The following is a 20,620-nucleotide window of genomic DNA, read 5'->3' as shown; positions in this document are numbered from 1 at the left end:
CCCACGCAAATTAACACAATTAATAGGTAGCTGAAGGTTTCCGCTACCTGTTGATGGTGTTGGTTTGCATGGGAGAGCTATCAGATTCGTTAAATCGTCGTTTGAATCTTTGTTTACAAAAGCAGATAAGTCGTTTAGAAAATTTTGTCTTGAAATAGAATCTCGTAAACATGAATAATCTAGCATCAGTTTATATCACTATATAACGTTTGGAAAGTGAGATGGTGAGATCATCGCGTCTGATAATAACATCCATTTCATAGAAATAGCTCAAAATTTACTACAACTTTGGAGACCCCGATATCAAAATGGCGCAAATTTGCGCAAGATTTTATTTCAGGATTACAATGGATGTACTTATATCTAGTAGCTGTGTACTGACATATTACCAAATATCGCCGAATAACAAAATGCCAAACCAATGAAATTGTGGATTTTTCCTTTTTTTAACCCAAAAGGTTCAATAATTGATTAGGGTAATTCGCCAAATGTTGAACGGCTAATTTCTTCGCCTATTGTTGAACGCACGTGCATTTCTTATGGGCGTTCAACAATAGGCAAGAATTTTAGCCGTTCAACATTTGGCGGTTTCCCCTACTTCATATATGGGAAAATAATCGTTTTTTTTCCACGAGCTAACTATGTGCAAGGTAGCATATTAACACCATAACCATCATCAATGGTAATAATGTGAATTTAAATATAGCAGCTCTTACAGGTAATCTATAACATTTTGAATTCTGATAATTTAGCTGAAGTGAGCGATCTGATAAATAATTAAGAGAAAAGAGAGAAAAATTAAAATTCATCAATTTCGCAATCATATCTTCATGCCAAACACTGTCTAATTCTTTCTATATATCAAGAAGAGCAACTCCAGTTGAATATCCTTTAGATTTGTTGAGTCGAATTAAATTCGCAACTCTTAATAACTGATGAGTGGTTGAATGCCCATGGCGAAAACCAAATTGCTCATCAGCAAAAATAGAATTGTCATTAATGTAAACCATTATTGTATTCTATTAAAAATAATCTTTTCAAACAGTTTGCTTATTGAAGAAAGCAAACTGATTGGGCGATAACTTGAAGCCTCAGCTAGATAGCTTTCAAAGCAGGATCATGAGTTATTTATTATTGTTTTCGCCTCACATTTTTAAGACGGATCAATAATTGAAAATCGTCGTCGATAATAATGGAGTTGAATTTAATTTCACATTTAGGCACTGCAATGCCTCTGGCTTCGACAATAAAATGTTTACAATGTTATGAAAACTCATATGTGAATATGTACATTATGTGGAAGATATTGATTTGAAAAACGTATTGGAGCTAACCATTTTCCTTTCCCGGACTCAAACCCACGACCCTCAGTACGCTAGACTGGTGCTTTAACCAACTAAGATACAAAGGACCTCCCCTATAGGCAATGCACTTTGATTGAACCAATTAAGTTTGTCAAAGATACGAGCGCATTATCAATTAGAAATGCTACAATAATAGATCAGTGAAAACGCCCTCTTGTTTCCAATCAAACCGCCAAAAGCGGTTCCAATTCGACTTGTTTACCTTTTGCATCTATGAGAAGCAGGCAAAAACTTCAAGTGATGCCAGTATTATTATCACGATTTCATGGATTTTCATTCGTTGCCATTTCGACACATTTTCACTTTTCGACGGTTTCTGGTTATAGGATTGCTATTATCAATATCACTTTTCGTTTCCAAAGGAATATCAACATCAAAATTCCTATCGATATATGAGAGGGCCCTCCTTACCCGGGTAATAGCTAAATAATATCAAATGTTGATTAGATAGCAAAATGATATGGACATGATTGATATAAGAGATAAAAGATCACACGATAATATCAATATTTTTCACTAAAATATCATAAGGAGATCAAGTTATGCTATTTGAGGGGGTTAGAAGCAGAGGGTTGTAAGTGACATTTTGGTCAAAATTGAGCTGAGTACAGCAAAAAATGCTTTGATTCAGAGCGTTAATGAATAAAGCTTCCAAAGAATGATTAAATTGGTTATGATTAAATCATTTAACTCTATGATTTAAGATTATGATTAATGATTTTTTTCATTTTTGACAATGATTAATGATTATGATTAACGATTAAAATAATTTTTCACAATGATTAACGATTATGATTAATGAATAAAACGTTTGAAGTATGATTAACGATTATCGATCGTGATTAAATGTTGACAGAATATGTGTATGATTAATGATTAACGATCGATATGATTAATGAATAATGATTATGAATAATCAAATTAAATGATTTGCATAGTGATCAATAGTCAAGTAACCTTTCTTCCAAATTGGGTTATTGAAGGGTATAAAATTATATGATTATGATTGAAGATTAATGAATAAAAGCGATGTATGCAATGATTAAAATTGATGATTAATGAATAAACTCAAAACAATTATGAATGTGATTAGTGATTAATGATTGAATTTAAAATTATATGATTAACGATTAGTGATTAATGATTAAATCATATTTTTTGTATGACTATGATTAATGAATAATGATTAAATAACCCATTATTCATTAATCATGATTAAATCTATGATTAATCACTAATGCTCTGCTTTGATTATTGGGCTTTGCGGCAATATATTGATATAGTTTGTACGATGTTTATAAAAAAATGTGAAAATTCACAGAAAATTAGTATTTTTTTTTAACTTTCATACAATTTATATGGAGGGAAAAAATATTGAAAAACTTTGCACTCATTTTTCTCAAAGCTAACTTTTTGTCACTTACACCCCTTTGCGTTTGACCCCCTCATTTGTAATAAGTGATCAATATCATATGCCATTAGTTTGTTCTTATCCATAGCATATCTTGATATTTAAATGATATTTCGGTGCAAATTTATGATATTGTTATCTGTTCTTTTATCTCTTATATCAATCAAATCCATATCATGTTTTGTTATTCTGTTCATGGCTCCTGCTCGGGTAGCCGTGCGGTAAGATGCGCGGCTACAAAGCAAGACCATGCTGAGGGTGGCTGGGTTCGATTCCCGGTGTCGGTCTAGGCAATTTTTGGATTGGAGATTATCTCGACTTCTCTGAGCATAAAAGTATCATCGTGTTAGCCTCATGATATACGAATGCAAAGATGGTTACTTGGCTTAGAAACCTCGCAGTTAATAACTGTGGAAGTGCTTAATGAACACTAAGCTGCGAGGCGGCTCTGTCCCAGTGTGGGGATGTCATGCCAAGAAGAAGAAGAAGAAGAAGAAGAAGAAGAAGAAGAAGAAGAAGAAGAAGAAGGGGAAGAAGAAGAAGATGTGTTTTATATGAATCAAAATCAGCTCTATGATAATTAAAATTAAAACTGCTTGGTTTTTTTGTGATATTTCAAACGTCACAAGAAGGTGATCAGAGTCAATGTCAGCATGAGTTCCCATTTGGTAACACAGCTGGCCTGAATTACTTTAAACCAAATTAATTGTTGAAGGATTTCGAGTGGATGAAAAATAAGTTGGGCCTTTGGGATATTGAATAGTATAATATCCCGCAGAACAATCGTCAAATTATATTTTACCACTAGTCGACCCGGCAGACGTTGTCCTGCATAGTAGGCGGAAATGGCGTTATCAACTGACTATGCGAAATTTCCATACGATTCTTAATTTTAGTTTTTCACGATTTACCCAACCTTATTAATGATGTTTGCATGCAGAAATATCATATAAACCCGTCGGAAACTATATCGAACGTAACTGCTGAAGGGATGAAGAAAATCCATCCAGCCGTTTTCGAGTTATGCGGATACGAACACAGACCATTTCATTTTTATATATAAGATTGGAATTGCTTTGAGTATATTTCCATGAACTGTGTTTGGCATTGAAGCCACCAATAAGGAGAAAAATGAGTAAAACCGCAACCTCGAGCTATTTTACAGTTCTCCAACCTATTAAGAAACATTTCGATCTAGAATTTTCATTCAAGCATAATTTGGCCCTTTATTTATTAGCCTATGAGGTCTCAAGACTAAGCATATGCGGTATTTCGAAACGAAATTCCGCGGAATTTCGCGAAATTTGAGCATGGCGAAATCAGATTTCTTGATTTCGTTTCGTTTCGTAAAATTACAAAAATTTCTCCTGAAAAAACTAGCTTACAACGAAATTTAACGGAATTCCGCGGAATATCGGAAAAAATTTAGACTTAAACCATACTGTCTCGTACGGTCGTGTATTATCAAAATTTTTGGCTGCGCCGCAGAACAAAATCATAAAGCTGTTTTCAAAAATTAAGGTTAATTTTTTTTCTATCAACGCCTACTACATAATCCTATTATCAGTCGACAAATGAGCCGGTGCCAGCGAAAGTGGTACATAAACAATTTTTGCTGATTTTGTGTTTTAACACCACCGGCTTCTGTTTACAAAGATCTTGTAAGGAATAACGAAAAAGTGATTTTTGACAACTAAATCTGGAGATATGCACTTTTTAACTTCTGAGATATATCACAATGGTAATTTCGTTCATTCAATTTATGTTCACATAAATCTGCTGGTGTGACACATTAGCAGGTAGGAGTAAACGTAACGATACAGAATCTTTTTAGTGGTCGAGTGTGGGTGGTGTATCGGTGGTTTGGAGCTTATCCCTTGTGCAAGTCCTTATATGCACACGTTTGAAAAACGAAAACCCTGATTTCCGAAAGCTTCTTAAAATGCACATTCATAATTTTCTATCCAGCTAGATTTGATTTGAATGAAACGGAGGGTCTTCAGCCTCTTTGAGACCCGAACTATTGATGAAAGTTCCACAGGTAGAAAACTACTTCTTCGCTTCTAAACTATGCATGATGATCAAATTATATAAGGATAAAGCTATTTTTAATTCAAATGGATAGCATTGAACTAGTTAATGTATTAAAAGTTTACAGTTAGAGCTTATGTTTATTGTTGAACGCTTTCTATAGTATACGAGTTCTCTTACTTATTCTGTTCTCATACTGCGTTTAAAGCCAACATTTATATGGTAAAGTTGCTTTTATTTTTATTTATATACAACTTTCTCAGTTTCTGAGCGAATTGTATCCATCGTCTACCAAATATAAGATAAGCTGAAAGAATAGTAGCATGATTTTTGTTATATTCTGGAATGTTGGTGACATCTCTCTGTCTCAGCGTCTAACCAGTAGGACGATATATCCATTCTAGTGGCATGTAAATGGGAAGTACCACTTTTTTTATTCAGTAATGTAAAGACACGTTTGGATAGAACTCATGACACTGTTCTGGTCTTATGCTGGTTGTGAGTATGCGCAACAGATGTTAGCCCTATTTTGATTTTCAATATGGTATTTGTCAAGAAAGGTCAAAGGTCAGTCATAACGTTGGTACAGTTTAGTTGCAGAAAATTGCAACTTTGAATTTTATTTTCGAAGTTTTTGAATAAATGCGTCCTGGAAAATTTGTTCAATGTGACATGTACCACTTTCGCTGACACCGGTTCAAATACTTCTTCGGTATTTTGTTAGAAATGTCCAACAGAAAAAGAAAAATATCTTTAACTATTCTATACCATTTTTTTCAAAAGTGATCCGATCCGACTCAGTATTTAAGACGTCAGGCACAGAGTGTAAATATTATCAGATATGAATTAGATCAGTACAACTTTGCCAAAGAGGCAATGTCGTGGCGTGATTCCTGAAAACTTTAAACGAAGCACATGGTTTTACGTTGGATTGATTTGAAACACGGTTTTCGTCTTCGAGTTTTCAAAATAACTTTGTTTACAATAAATATTTAGTAGGGAGGTCCCGTAGCGTAGATGGCAACACGTTCGCCTTTCAAGCGAATGGTCATGGGTTCGATTCCCAGCCCCCCCACCAAAACCCTCGTCAGTCGCCGGATGCGCAGCCTATGCGGTGGCGTATTGGGGTGCACGCTTCACCGTCACGGCTGCCTGATGACGACTGACAACTTGTTCTTCTCGGAGGCATTCCTCCAACGTTACCCGGATAAAGGGCAACCGGACAATGCAACGATCATTGGATACACGACATGGACACAACGAACACAATGGACTCACGACGAGATGGACCAGCAACGACAACATCAATGAATAATGGAAAAATCTAAAAATAGATTCTGTGTGGATTCTGGCTGCAGAATATCACAGTAGATCTCGGCACAGTAGCGGTTAAGTAACATAGAGTGCCTATCAAATAAATAAAGGAATAAAAATAATATTTAGTCGCTTACCAAGGTGGTTTCACATGAATTACTTTTTCAACAAACTAAAGATTCCTTTCTCGTGGCACTCACGGAGACGCAGAGCATTCCTCTTATAATCTCATAATAATGAGTATCAAACTAATTTTCCTCTCGTAATCCTAAATTGACTGTAATGGCGTGAGCGACTCATACTGTCCATAGCAGCTGTTTCTTGCACTCAATTGGAGTCGATTGAGAATTAAAATTTGACAACAATCTTTGCATGCATCATATGCACAAACACATATACAAGGACAAACAGGCAATAGCTTGGTTCGTCGAGTTAATTGTATATAAGACTATGGGTCTCCGAACCTTCTATAAAAAGGTTGAATTTGGAAGGAAATTATATCCTATGATACAGAAATGCTAATATCATCTTCCAAACTTAGACGTACATGTTCATGATAGAATTAGAGGCAAAAGTATAGAATTGATAGTTCCGTTAGGATATGGCAGGCATGAAGAATGTTTTTATAGAAGTCGATTTGAAAGCGAGCGGAGGGCAATATTTGTGATGGCACATATCACACGACCTTCCTTCTGCCAATGGGCTGCGAAATGGTGAGTTGACATCCGGGAAGGGGCGCCTAACATAGCTCTGGTCCTCACAAGTTCCAATACTCACGCTTCCATGGGTCTTCCGATGACAATTGACCGCCAGCTAAGGGTTGCGTACTTAGCTGGTAGTGCAGCCTGGGCACTGTTGTCCTTCTGACATCAGCTAGAGTGAGAGGGTGCGTCCTGTGGGGTCTGCCTAGGATGTGGTGGGGTTCGACAGTGGGCTCTGTTGAACTTCTATAAAAAGCTGCATGTGTCCCCAAGCAGGCCCTATCAAAGCGACCGTGTGCCGCTCAAAGCGCACTAGCCTAGTCCTGGTGTTGGGTGGGACTTTAAACAAATTTGACCCGACTGATCGAGCGTCTGTCCACCAAGGAGGTGCGGCTCCAACAGCGTCTGTTCTGGCATCCAGCGGCTGAGTATGAAATGCTATTCCCCGGAAGCTATACCTAAGATGGCAGCCCCATCCCGGTGGATAGGGAACCTTGGGCCAACAACCTACTGCTCCCGAAACATCAATTTGTTCGAGAATCCGATAATGAAAGAATACGGACTGATTTTACGGCGACGACTCTTAGCGCGAAACAACGGACCCGAATAGGAACATGGAACGTTTTAACCCTAGCCCAGCAGGGTAAATTGGCACAACTTGCCAATGAGGCACGCCGCATGAAGCTTGAGATCCTGGGACTGAGTGAAGTCCGTTGGCCAAACTTTGGAGAACACAGAACGCCGTCGGGACAAGTTCTGCTATACTCTGGTTTACGAGGTGAACACGCTCCCCGGCATCGCGGAGTTGGCTTCCTACTAAGCGCTCAGGCACACTCTGCGCTTATGAAGTGGGAACCTATAAGTGAAAGGATAATCGTTGCCAGATTTAGAACACGGGTCCGAAACCTTACTATAATCCAATGTTATGCGCCAACCGATGCTGCCGATCTGCAAGACAAAGAGAACTTCTACAGTCAACTCAATGCCGTCGTAGATAGAATTCCGAAGGGTGATATCAAGATCTGTTTGGGCGACTTCAATGCGAAGATCGGATCCGACAACTCGAACCATGAGCACATTATGGGACGCCATGGTCTCGGAGAAATGAGTGAAAACGGAGAGCTGTTCGCAGAATTTTGTGGTAATAACGACATGGTGATCGGGGGATCGCTCTTCCCTTATCGGCCGGTTCACAAGGTCACGTGGGTTTCCCAGGTTTTACAGAAAATCAAATCGACCACATCTGCATCAGCCGAAAATGGAAACGGAGCCTTCTTGATGTACGGAATAAACGTAGTGCCGATATCGCGTCTGATCATCACCTCCTCATCGGCGAAATACGCCTGCGCATTGCGCGGATTCGTCGGCAGGAGGAAAGAGTTGGACGACGATTCAACACACGCCGACTGGAAGATGCCACGGTGAAACGGTCCTTCGTTGAAGAACTGGAGACGCGTGCTGCAGATATTCCGGAAGGTGGCAGCGTGGAAGACCAATGGTTCGCCATCAAGAATGCCTTCATCGCCACCAGCGAGAACAATCTGGGTGAACTACGCACCCAGAGAAAACAATGGATCACCGATGAGACCTGGAGGAAGATAGAGGAGCGATGAGAAGCCAAAGCCGCGATAGAGCGATCGAAAACGAGAGGAGCCAAACTCTTAGCCCGTCAACGATACACGGCTCTTGAGAAGGAAGTAAAACGCTCATGTCGACGGGACAAGCGAGCGTGGGCAGACTCTCTGGCCGACGAAGGAGAGAGAGCCGCCGCAACCGGGGACATTCGCCTCCTCTACGATATCTCACGACGCTTAAGCGGGCGAAGATGAATGCAACGATGCCTGTGAAAGACGCGAATGATCAGTTATTGACCGACCCAACTGACCAGCTGAAACGCTGGTTCGAGCACTTCGAACAACTTTTTCAAGTGCCAACCAGGCCATCACCACCTCGGCATGATCTGCCTAGGATCCGACGTATAACACGTGTCAATACCGAAGCTCCATCACTGCTAGAGATTCAAACAGCCATCCAAAGCATGAAATCGAATAAAGCCCCAGGGGTCGACCGCATATCAGCCGAGATGCTCAAAGCTGACCCCATGACATCCGCACAACTACTGCATCGTTTATTTCGTAATATCTGGGACACCGCAACTTTCCCGGTCGACTGGATGCTAGGTATCTTAGCGAAGGTGCCCAAAAAGGGTGACCTGACTGTATGCGATAACTGGCGAGGCATTATGTTGCTGTGTACCGCTCTCAAAGTTCTGTGCAAAATTATCCTAGCCCGGATTCAGGAGAAGATCGATGCGACTCTCCGGCGGCAGCAAGCCGGATTCCGTGCCGGAAGATCCTGTGTGGACCATATTGTCACGCTCCGCATCATTTTGGAGCAAGTCAACGAATTCCAAGAGTCCCTTTACTTGGTATTCATTGACTACGAAAAAGCTTTCGACCGTCTCAATCACGAGAATATGTGGGCCTCCCTGAGACGCAAGGGGCTCCTGATAAAATCATCGGCCTCATCGAGGCACAGTACGAGGCCTTTTCGTGTAGAGTGCTGCACAATGGGGTCCTGTCCGACCCTATCCGGGTCGTAGCTGGTGTGAGGCAAGGATGTATTCTATCACCGTTACTGTTCCTCATCGTAATCGATGAGATTCTGGTAGATGCGATTGACCGTGAACCAAACCGCGGGCTGTTATGGCAGCCTATAACCATGGAGCACCTAAACGACTTCGAATTGGCGGATGACGTTGCACTACTCGCGCAACGGCGCTCTGATATGCAGAGTAAGCTCAACGACCTTGCCGATCGCTCCTCCTCGGCAGGTTTAGTCATCAACGTCAACAAAACCAAATCGTTGGATGTAAACACGGTGACTCCTTCCAGTTTCACAGTAGCCGGGCAACCAGTGGAGAATGTTGAAAGCTTCCAATATCTTGGTAGCCAAATGGCGTCAGACGGCGGTACCAAGATCGACATAGGCGCACGGATCAAGAAAGCAAGGGCTGCTTTTGCGAGTTTAAGAAATATCTGGAAAAACAGGCAGATAAGTGAACGCACCAAAATACGAATTTTCAACTCTAACGTGAAATCTGTGCTGTTATACGCCAGCGAAACATGGTGTGTATCAGTGGAGAACACTCAACGGCTGCAGGTGTTCATTAACAGATGCCTGCGGTATATAATTCGGGCCTGGTGGCCTCACAACTGGATCTCAAACAACGAGCTTCATCGTCGTTGTCACCAGAGGCCGATAGCAACAGAAATTCGGGATCGGAAGTGGGGCTGGGTCGGCCACACTCTACGTAGGGGCGGAAACGAAATCTGTAAGCAAGCATTAGACTGGAACCCAGCGGGACATCGCAGCAGAGGCAGACCCAGAGGCTCATGGCGGCGAAGCCTCAATAAAGAAATAAAAGAAGTCGACCGAAATCTAACCTGGCAACAGGTTAAAGCGATAGCCGGGCATCGCTCAGGATGGAGATCTTTCAAGTCGGCCCTTTGCACCACCGGAGGTGTACAGGATCCATAAGTAAGTAAGTAAAGTTCCTTCTGCCAAGCTCCCGTATGAAGGGGGAGGGAAACATATCAGTGTGGAAGTTGATATATCTTCACTGGCATATATCCTTTTGTTATAAATTTTTGTATGAGAAAATTATTTCTTCATGCCTGGCCAACTAAAAAAAAATTAGAAAACTGCGATTTCTGAAACACAATCTGAAAGACATATCTTTGTGCATTTTAGATGTGTGCTAATATCAATTCTCTATCTGCGTAGACTATATTCGTGTATTCTGGTTTTGATTTAGCTCAGTACCATAAAACTACGCTGATGAATGAATATAAAGCATGCTTCAGCATAATCACATAAGTCTTAAATAAAATAAACTTTTTGAATCGGAATACACAAAAATCGCACAATTCCTATATTTTTATATAAATACATATAAAATTGATCAGATTCGGGAGCACCCACTCCACGATGAATTCCTTTGAAAGCGGGACAACAAATTCTGGGGTATTACCTTTTTGCCAATGGTAAACGGGAACACGGCGGCTTATCACAGACTGCTTCATCTGTTACTATAATTTTATTGGTCGCAAAGCAGTTATTTGACTTAAAGAAAATGAAATCAAAATACATGAGTGGGGTACTCAGACAGAAAGTATTTGAGGGGGTTAAACGCAAAGGGGTGTAAGTGACAAAAACTTAGTTTTGAGAAAAATGGGTGCAAAGTTTTTTAATATTTTTTCGTTTCATACAAATTGTATGGAGGCTCAAAAAATAACTAATTTAGTGTGAATTTTCACATTTATTATAAACATCGTACAAACTAGATCGACATATTGCCGCAAAGCTCTAGAACCAAAGATTTTTTTGCTATAGTCAACTCAATTTTGACAAAAATGTCACTTACATCCCTCTGCTTCTAACCTCCTCATTTATATTTTGTACCAATCGCCAATGAAGAATTGTGCAGAAACATCATGAGAGCAATTTACAAAACTAAGTCTTTGTGTATGGAACTTATATTTCATTACTGTTTTTTGGTCCCGTCCACTTATAGTGGACGGGAATTATTATCACTAACACGATATCGCGCAAAATAGAATTGCCAATTCACTTTAAATCTATGTGTTTGTTGGAATTGCAATTCACAAATTAATTACAATTTTTAGTGAATTGAGAACGGTGAGTACCATGACTAACAAATCATTTATCTTCAACAATCGAAACTAGATGGAAAATATCCGCATATGTTTTCATGTGAGTCTTAAATGAAAATCATTTTGAGTGTACATAATATAAAATCAATTCAACCAAAATTCCGCGGAAAAAAATATTAAAATTTCGAATTAAATGGACGTTGATTTCGTATCGTTTCGAAGTCTCGAAAGTTAATCTATTTTTCGTTTCGTTTCGTTTCGAATCAACATAGACATTTCAAATTTCGTTTCGTTTCGTTTCGTCAGGAAAAAGTGTCTTATCGCATACCCTTACTCAAGACAATATTTCTCGATAATTCGATTTCTGATGAAATTGCGAACAGTCCATTTTCAAGCCGATCCGAACACCATGTGAGGGTGAAAACCGACACACCAAGTCGAGATAGAATCGAACATCAAAACAATTTCAAATGAAGTTACAACCTAATTGAAAATGTTTAATAGCGGTCTTTTAGATATTTATGCCTCAAATTCATGGTTAGGGGTCATTCATAAACGATGGTTGAACAAAAATTGTATATATTTTAAACCATTAAGGATCAAACATATATAAAGTATATTAATGTTAAATTTACTATTTAATGTAAACAATGTAAATGTTGATACATATATTTCAATTTGTATTCAATTTGCGCCATCTCTTGTTGGATCGTTTTGCTTTGGTTCTCCATGACTGCCAGAAAGTGCGTCCGTGGACATGTCTTTCGTAGCAGACTAATTGCTCGGCCTTGGCCGTTGGGGAAGCTCCTGATCCTCAACAGTATAATCGTTCAGCTCTTAATCAGTTAACCTTTAGGTAAACGTTGTTTTTCAATTTTGTGTTTTCAATTGCTTATGAAAGTCCCCAAGTCGAACCTGAGGGTCACCGATTCAGCCCCCTTCATTCGTCAGCTGCTAACTTAGCACTGGAGAAATATACGATAAATGCAGAACTAAAAACATTTGAAAATTTACACAAAAAAAGGAATAGCTTGATTGCAGATCCCACTATACGGTTCTAATTAGTAAGAGCCCTACTTTAGGCCCCTTCAAATATTAAAAAAAAATATGTCTTCCTCCCCCCACCGGATCTTTTTTGTTGAAAAAAATAATGTTTTGAGAGGGCAACAAAAAAATTCGGATAATTTTGAGGACTTTCATACTGGATGTCATCAATTCATCAGTCCATCGCAAACTGCCACAACTTTTAGAATATCACCTGATTTTTATTCGATTCCAGTATAGCAACTTTTCGTATGTTCTACCACATAGGTATTGGCAGTTTTGAACCTTCCTTCGAAAAAAACTAGAATATCTCCGAAATCTTTTGGCCTTATTCGGTTGGACGAATATACCGCAAAACTTCGTTAAGGATAATCCTCACGGAATCCAAATTCACAACAGTGGTGGTGGTTGTCGACTGTGATTGACTCCGAGTATTGTTTATCGGCTATGCAGTCTGATGACCAGCTAAAACGCTATATTAATTATGATCCGACGTTTCGGTACCTTTATTGGTCCTTTTTCAATGGATTAAACTGGTTAAGCGTTTCATTGTCATAGGGGTCCTTTAGGGTGGCTCAAATTTGTATGGGAAAAACTTTTTTCAATTTTTTTGATGGGCCCCCTTCTTATTCGGTTCTATTTGATGCCCTGATGCTCTGGACAAAATTTCAGTCAAATCGGTCAACGTTTGGGCGGTGCTAAACTCGTTGGAAGTTTATATGGAAAAAAATATGCAGAAGCATCCAAAAACAGTGAATTGCAGTTGGACGGCACAACTTACGATGAAGAACTATGCTACTCATTCAGATCTTGAAGAATTTAATACAGAATGTTATGCAGAAATCCGCGAGAAGATTAGAGTTTGCCCGGCTAAGTTATTAGCATTTCTCTGAAGTGGAATTTGAGCAAATTTCGTTTCTTTTACCTTTGAAAAGAAATAAATTCACCCATACAACACTCCAGTAAAATGGTAATATCTGCCTAATAAACTCTAATCTTCTCGCGGTTTTCAGCATAACATTCTGTGATTAATTATTTTAGAGCGTCTTAGGGGAAATGCTACAAGGTTAAAAGACTATTATTCTTCCATTTACTTCCACTATTCACTTTTTATGTATCAACAAACAGATACGTATTTCGTTTCCTACTTGAAAACTTCTTCAGTGTTTGTTATCGACTTTGGGTGTTTGTTAGTCGATAACATACACTGAAGAAGTTTCCAAGTAGGAAACGAAATACGTATCTGTTTGTTGATACATAAAAAGTGAATAGTGGAAGTAAATGGAAGAATAATAGTCTTTTAACCTTATAACATTCTGTGTTTAATTCTACAAGAACTGATGGAGTATTATGGTTCTTTATCGTAAATGGTGCCGTCCAACTGCAAATTACTGTTTTAGGATGTTTCTGCATACATTTTTCCATATAAACTTCCAACGAGTTTAGCACCGCCCAAACGTTGACCGATTTGGCTGAAATTTTGTCCAGAACATCAGGATCAAATAGAACCGAATAAGAGGGCGGCCCATCAAAACATTCGAAAAAGTGTTTTTTGAGCCACCCTAGTGTCCTTATTATAGTAAAAAATTGTAGTGTGTTAATGTTTGAATTTTTATCACGTAATTACTTTTTGATGTAAAATTGCGTTCGACATTGCTAGCTGGCTCACATTGTTGTAACAACAGGGTCAAGCGAAAATCATAGTATGTATGCTTTGCCCAACGAATCTTGCGAACTGTGAATGATCGCGCTTCTCTTGATCGAAGTAATGTGTAACACAAGTGGGCCAAGCATTGACATCATAAAAAAAAATCACAGCGCTTTGCACAATTACTTTTGGAAGAAAGATTTTGTCGACCGAAACAAGACAATTTTGTTTAAATCAAGCACTAATTATTTTCGCTCACTGATGTTCAAGAATACACTAATTGGGAATTGAATATACTAACTGAATGAAGTCTACTCCTGTCGAAATTTTGTTCACTGCTGAAAGCAATCTAAAAAAATGAAGAGAATCTCATTTGTTTCTGATAAAACGAACATTGGAATTATTTAGTAGAAGAACCGGAAAAGCAATCCTATCTGACAAAATATGCTGAAATCGTATCACACTGAAAAAAAATCAGCGCTGGGATTATTCTCTAATATACATACCTGAACAAGTGAGAATAATCTTTTGGTTGATTTTTACCATGATCGTATCGCTTTTGAAGCATGTCTTTCATTATTTCGGCATCAGTTATTTGAACTGATCCACTATTTGCCACTTGCCCGTCCATTTTTAATTATGTAGTAAAAAATTCTAACTTTTCCACTTCTCAAACATTACTGGATCGACTTTGCCGAATACTGGCAATTGGAAGACTGAACAATGTCCATACTCTGCTAATGTGATACCTCCAGCTTGGTTAATTATCTTAATTAGTGGCTCATATTATCATCGTTTTGAAATAGATAGCTGTTATCAACCACCAACTTATGGGCCGAGTGTATTGAGTTCTCTATTTCGTTACAGTTTGGCTGACAGCTTGCTGAAAGCGCACTGTAAGTTCTGTGTTTAGATAATCCCATTCCAATCTCATTTCTCAGAAGCCGTCAATTATGATAAGCCGTGCAAAACTTCTTCTAGGCAGTGGATATGCGATGTAACCGGTAGACAGCTTTCATCCTTCCCTGTTTACCTGGAATGTGCAATCTTAGTGCTGTGCTGCAACCACCACAACCTATCGAATGGGAAGTCGGACTTGAATCAGCTAATGCACATCGAATGGAAAGCTAAAGTCCTTGGTCATAATGACGACGACGACGACTACGTCGTTGATGACGCCGGTTGGCTAAGAGAGCCATTAGGAAATGGCATCAGATTTGGTCGTGACACATCTTTGAAGGGTTAAATGATGCATTCTTCCAAGCAACTCAATTCAGTCTGCAAGCAAACTACAGTGTCGACTCGAGTAATACACTTCATCGGAAATTCGATAGAATTTGAACTAATGAGTTATAGTACTTCATTGTATTTGCACAATATGTCTTTTAATTCAATTTTTATTCTAAAAACCAGATTTATTCAGCTAGCAAGAATGTTGCCTTTCTCCTGCATCTCATGAACAGTTTTTTAGTCTAACTTTGAAGCTCTTAGACCTATGTGCACAGTTTTCAATAAGAAACAATGGGACACAATTTTTCGTCTTAAGCCTTTAAACTTAAAAGTGACAGTACAAAAATTAAAAAAAAAATCGCCCGGTCATAAAAATGGCTGGTGCTACCCGTAAGGCCAATAAGACATCTCTAGATAAGAGAAAAACGAGAAACCTTACTACGAAAGTGAGAAGTGAGGAATGTTGGTACCGCGACGTTGGTAGTGAAAAGTGAGGAGTAGAATAAGAGAAGTAGAATGGGAGAAGTAGAAAGGGACAAGTGAGAAATGAGAAGGAGAATTAAGAAGGAAGAATGAGAGGAAATAAGGAAACACGCATTGTTCGATCACGAACTGCGCTCACCGTCGTAGCTGCTGTTACGTTAGATAAGTTGGCGGAGGACATTGAGACGTAATACGACTAAGGAAATCCGTCCTTCAGAATTATCTGCCAGGCTTCGTAGTAGGGAAGTTTATCGAAGTCCGCCAATATTTGCTTTGATCAACTCCGTTAAAAGCTAATCAAATCTATCGAATTTATACCGCCAAATTTGCTCAGGGATTCTGGTGGCTGCACCGTTTGTTGGTTTGCCCAGTCCGACTGAGTATTCGTCAAGGTTAGTGTTTATAATATTGATAGCGACCATCATGCTGAGAGCGACGTCATTAAATCACGCTATATTGTAGGGCAGCGGTTTTTTATACATGCTATTTCAGTCAAAAAGATTTCACTTTGCGGACTGGGCTTCGACTAATTATCATGTATACATGCTTAATTTAATTTCAATAGAATATCAAACATGTGAAAACGATGATAAAACAGAAAACAAGAATACTCAGAAAGCAAAACATTTTGCGAATGGGATTATGGATTACGCAAAGCTGAAGTTCAACCAACCAGTATCTAAACAGACAAAATAATTATTTTTCATGTTTTTGTAAAAAGTATATAGAGATTTACTATACTTTTCGCAGCTGATATGAGGAATTTGGGTAATAATCATAATTTTATTACTGGAAACACGCATTCCAAAGATTTTCGCAAAGCAAATTAGATGTGCATAGCAGGATTGACATGCTTATGTTTATTTGAATTAAAAGACAAATTGAAGCGAATGTAGGAAACAATCTAATCAACAAAAGCTACTCAAAAACTAAATGGTTGCTTAAGCACATGAGTGCCAATATTTTTCATAGAATCGATGCCTACCGTTTTGACTCAAATTCCGAACACTCGCGTTTAAATAACCATTTTGGCTTTTTTTTTGTGTAATTTCCTATATAGGATCTTGAATTCGTTTGTAATCTTGATCATCAGTGGGGAAAACCTATGAAAATTTACTAATTAATGATTTTGTGTGTGTTACTTCTACGTGAAGTTAAACGATTTACAATGATATGGAAATGCTAATATCATTTAATATCATCGACTTGGGCTTGGCAGAAGGGAGGTCGTGTGATACGTGCCATCACAAATATTGCCCTCCGCTCGCTTTCAAATCGTTTTCTATAAAAAACATTCTTCATGCCTTCCGTATCCTAACGGAACTATCAATTCTATACTTTCGCCTCTAAGTTTGGAAGATGATATTAGCATTTCCAACGATGAAAATTTAGTTTGAGGGTGCTAAAACGCCAGTGTTCGGAATATGAGTCGGGATTTGTTCGGGATCTGCGCATTTCAAAAAACTCCGATTACCGACCTGTATATAGCCTTCCTACCTATACGAATATTTATGTCGCCGATGACGATTTTGGCGTACCGCAGTAGGCAGTCATCAGTAGTGTTCCATTAAGGACACTTCTCACGGAATCCAAATTTCAAAGTGCTCGCGTTTTCGGAGGCACACCACTCGATACGAAGGCGGCGCACAACTGTCATTTTTGTTGATTTAGCTTTGCTTCGTCGCAGCATGCGTGAAATAATAAAAATGACAGTTATGCGTTGCTTTCGTATCGCGTAGTGTGCCCCTGAAATCGCGAACACTTTGAAACTTGGACTCCGTGAGGAGTGACCTTAATTTTGCCAACAATTCCACCACTTGACTGTCACTTTGCAGATGCGTATTCCGACGCCAGCTGTGTGGCTTTCTTTAGTGTATCATTCTCGTATCAAGTCAATTGGTGGCCCTGAAAATCATTACGGTCGTATAGTGAAAGAAAGGTCCGTTTGGCCGAAACTTTTTTGGCCGAATATACCATTTGGCTGAACAAACCGGTTGGGCTTAAATGGTCCGGGATATAGATTTACGCGGAAAGATGCATTTTACACCAAAACTATATTTGTAATGTAATGTTATACAAAGTTGTAGTGCAGCCTATTCCAATAAATTTGGATAAAAAACTTTTACCTGTAGCTCTTAAATTGTCTGATTTAGAGCAATTATACCCAAGTAACCTTTTACTTACATATGGATCCTGTACACCTCCGGTGGTGCAAAGGGCCGACTTGAAAGATTTCCATCCTGAGCGTTGCCCGGCTATCGCTTTAACCTGTTGCTAGGTTAAATTTCGGTCGACTTCTTTTATTTCTTCATTGAGGCTTCGCCGCCATGAGCCTCTGGGTCTGCCTCAGCTGCGATGTCCCGCTGGGTTCCAGTCTGATGCTTGTTTACAGATTTCGTTTCCGCCCCTACGTAGAGTGTGGCCGACCCAGCCCCACTTCCGATCCCGAATTTCTGTTGCTATCTGCCTCTGGTGACAACGACGATGGAGCTCGTTGTTTGAGATCCAGTTGTGAGGCCACCAGGCCCGGATTATATACCGCAGCCATCTGTTAATGAACACCTGCAGCCATTGAGTGCTCTCCACTGATACACACCATGTTTCGCTGGCGTATAACAGCAGAATTCACGTTAGAGGCAAGGTCGTTGAGCTTACTCTGCATATCAGAGCGCCGTTGCGCGAGTAGTGCAACGTCATCCGCCAATTCGAAGTCGTTTAGGTGCTCCATGGTTATAGGCTGCCATAACAGCCCGCGGTTTGGTTCACGGTCAATCGCATCTACCAGAATATCATCGATTACGATGAGGAACAGTAACGGTGATAGAATACATCCTTGCCTCACACCAGCTACGACCCGGATAGGGTCGGACAGGACCCCATTGTGCAGCACTCTACACGAAAAGGCCTCGTACTGTGCTTCGATGAGGCCGATGATTTTCTCAGGAACCCCCTTGCGTCTCAGGGCGCCCCACATATTCTCGTGATTGAGACGGTCGAAAGCTTTTTCGTAGTCAATGAATGCCAAGTAAAGGGACTCTTGGAATTCGTTGATCTGCTCCAGAATAATGCGGAGCGTGACAATATGGTCCACACAGGATCTTCCGGCACGGAATCCGGCTTGCTGCCGCCGGAGAGTTGCATCGATCTGCTCCTGAATCCAGGCTAGGATAATTTTGCCCAGAGCTTTGAGAACGGTACACAGCAACATAATGCCTCGCCAGTCACCCTTTTTGGGCACTTTCACTAAGATACCTTGCATCCAGTCGACCGGGAAAGTTGCGGTGTCCCATATATTATGAAATAGACGATGCAGTAGTTGAGCGGATGTCATTGGGTCAGCTTTGAGCATCTCTCGGCGGCTCTCTCTCCTTCGTCGGCCAGAGAGTCTGCCCACGCTCGCTTGTCCCGTCGACATGAGCGTTTTACTTCCTTCTCAAGAGCCGCGTATCGTTGACGGGCTAAGACTTTGGCTCCTCTGGTTTTCGATCGCTCAATCGCGGCGTTGGCTTCTCTTCGCTCCTCTATCTTCCTCCAGGTCTCATCGGTGATCCATTGTTTTCTCTGGGTGCGTAGTTCGCCCAGATTGTTCTCGCTGGTGGCGATGAAGGCATTCTTGATGGCGGTCCATTGGTCTTCCACGCTGCCACCTTCCGGAATATCTGCAGCACGCGTCTCCAGTGCTTCAACGAAGGACCGTTTCACCGTGGCATCTTCCAGTCGGCGTGTGTTGAACCGTCGTCCAATTCTTTCCTCCTACCGACGAATCCGCGCAATGTGCAGGTGTATTTCGCCGATAAGGAGGTGATGATCAGACACGATATCGTCACTACGTTTATTCCGTACATCAAGAAGGCTCCGTTTCCATTTTCGGCTGATGCAGATGTGGTCGATTTGATTCTCTGTAAATCCGTCGCGGGAGACCCACGTGACCTTGTGAACCGATCGATGAGGGAAGAGCGATCCCCCGATTACCATGTCGTTATTACCAAAAATTATGCTTTTTCACTTGTTTCTCCGATACCATGGCGTCGGATTTGATCTTCGCATTGAAGTCGCCCAAACAGATCTTGATATCACCCTTCGGAATTTCATCTACGACGGCATTGAGTTGACTGTAGAAGTTTTCTTTGTCTTGCAGATCGGCAGCATCGGTTGGCGCATAATATTGGATTATAGTAAGGTTTCGGACCCTCCTTAGCCGTGCGGTAAGACGCGCAGCTACAAAGCAAGACCATGCTGCGGGTGGCTGGGTTCGATTCCCGGTGCCGGTCTAGGCAATTTTCGTATTGGAAACTGTCTCGACTTCCCTGGGCATAAAAGTATCATCGTGTTAGCCTCATGATATACGAATGCAAAAATGGTAATTTGGCTTAGAAACCTCGCAGTTAATAACTGTGGAAGTGCTTAATGAACACTAAGCTGCAAGGCAGCTCTGTTCCAGTGTGGGGATGTAATGTCAATAAGAAGAAGAAGAAGACCCGCGTGTTCTAAATCTGGCAACAATTATCCTTTCACTTATAGGTTCCCACTTCATAAGCGCAGAGTGTGCCTGAGCGCTTAGTAGGAAGCCAACTCCGCGATGCCGGGGAGCGTGTTCACCTTGTAAACCAGCAGAACTTGTCCTGAATTGTCCAAAGTTTGACCACTTCACTCAGTCCCAGGATCTCAAGCTTCTTGCGGCGTGCCTCATTGGCAAGTTGTGCCAATTTACCCTGCTG

The 20,620-nt window shown here is 40.3% G+C and overlaps 1 protein-coding gene across 1 annotated transcript in view; it reads right to left on the bottom strand.

Moving 5' to 3' along the window:
* The window catches only part of LOC134220882 (proton-associated sugar transporter A-like), a 29,427-nt gene extending 14,579 nt beyond the window's left edge, over positions 1 to 14,848 (bottom strand). Inside the window, exon 1 of the mRNA XM_062700044.1 lies at positions 14,696 to 14,848. Coding sequence (XP_062556028.1) covers positions 14,696 to 14,820 — 125 coding nt within the window. The 5' untranslated portion in view covers positions 14,821 to 14,848. The remainder of the gene's footprint in view (positions 1 to 14,695) is intronic.
* Positions 14,849 to 20,620: the final 5,772 nt, after the last annotated feature.

This window comes from Armigeres subalbatus, chromosome 3, assembly GCF_024139115.2.
Source record: "Armigeres subalbatus isolate Guangzhou_Male chromosome 3, GZ_Asu_2, whole genome shotgun sequence".
Lineage (NCBI taxonomy): Eukaryota > Metazoa > Arthropoda > Insecta > Diptera > Culicidae > Armigeres > Armigeres subalbatus.
Note: the sequence above shows the minus strand (reverse complement) of the source record. Positions and strands in the feature narration are given on the sequence as shown.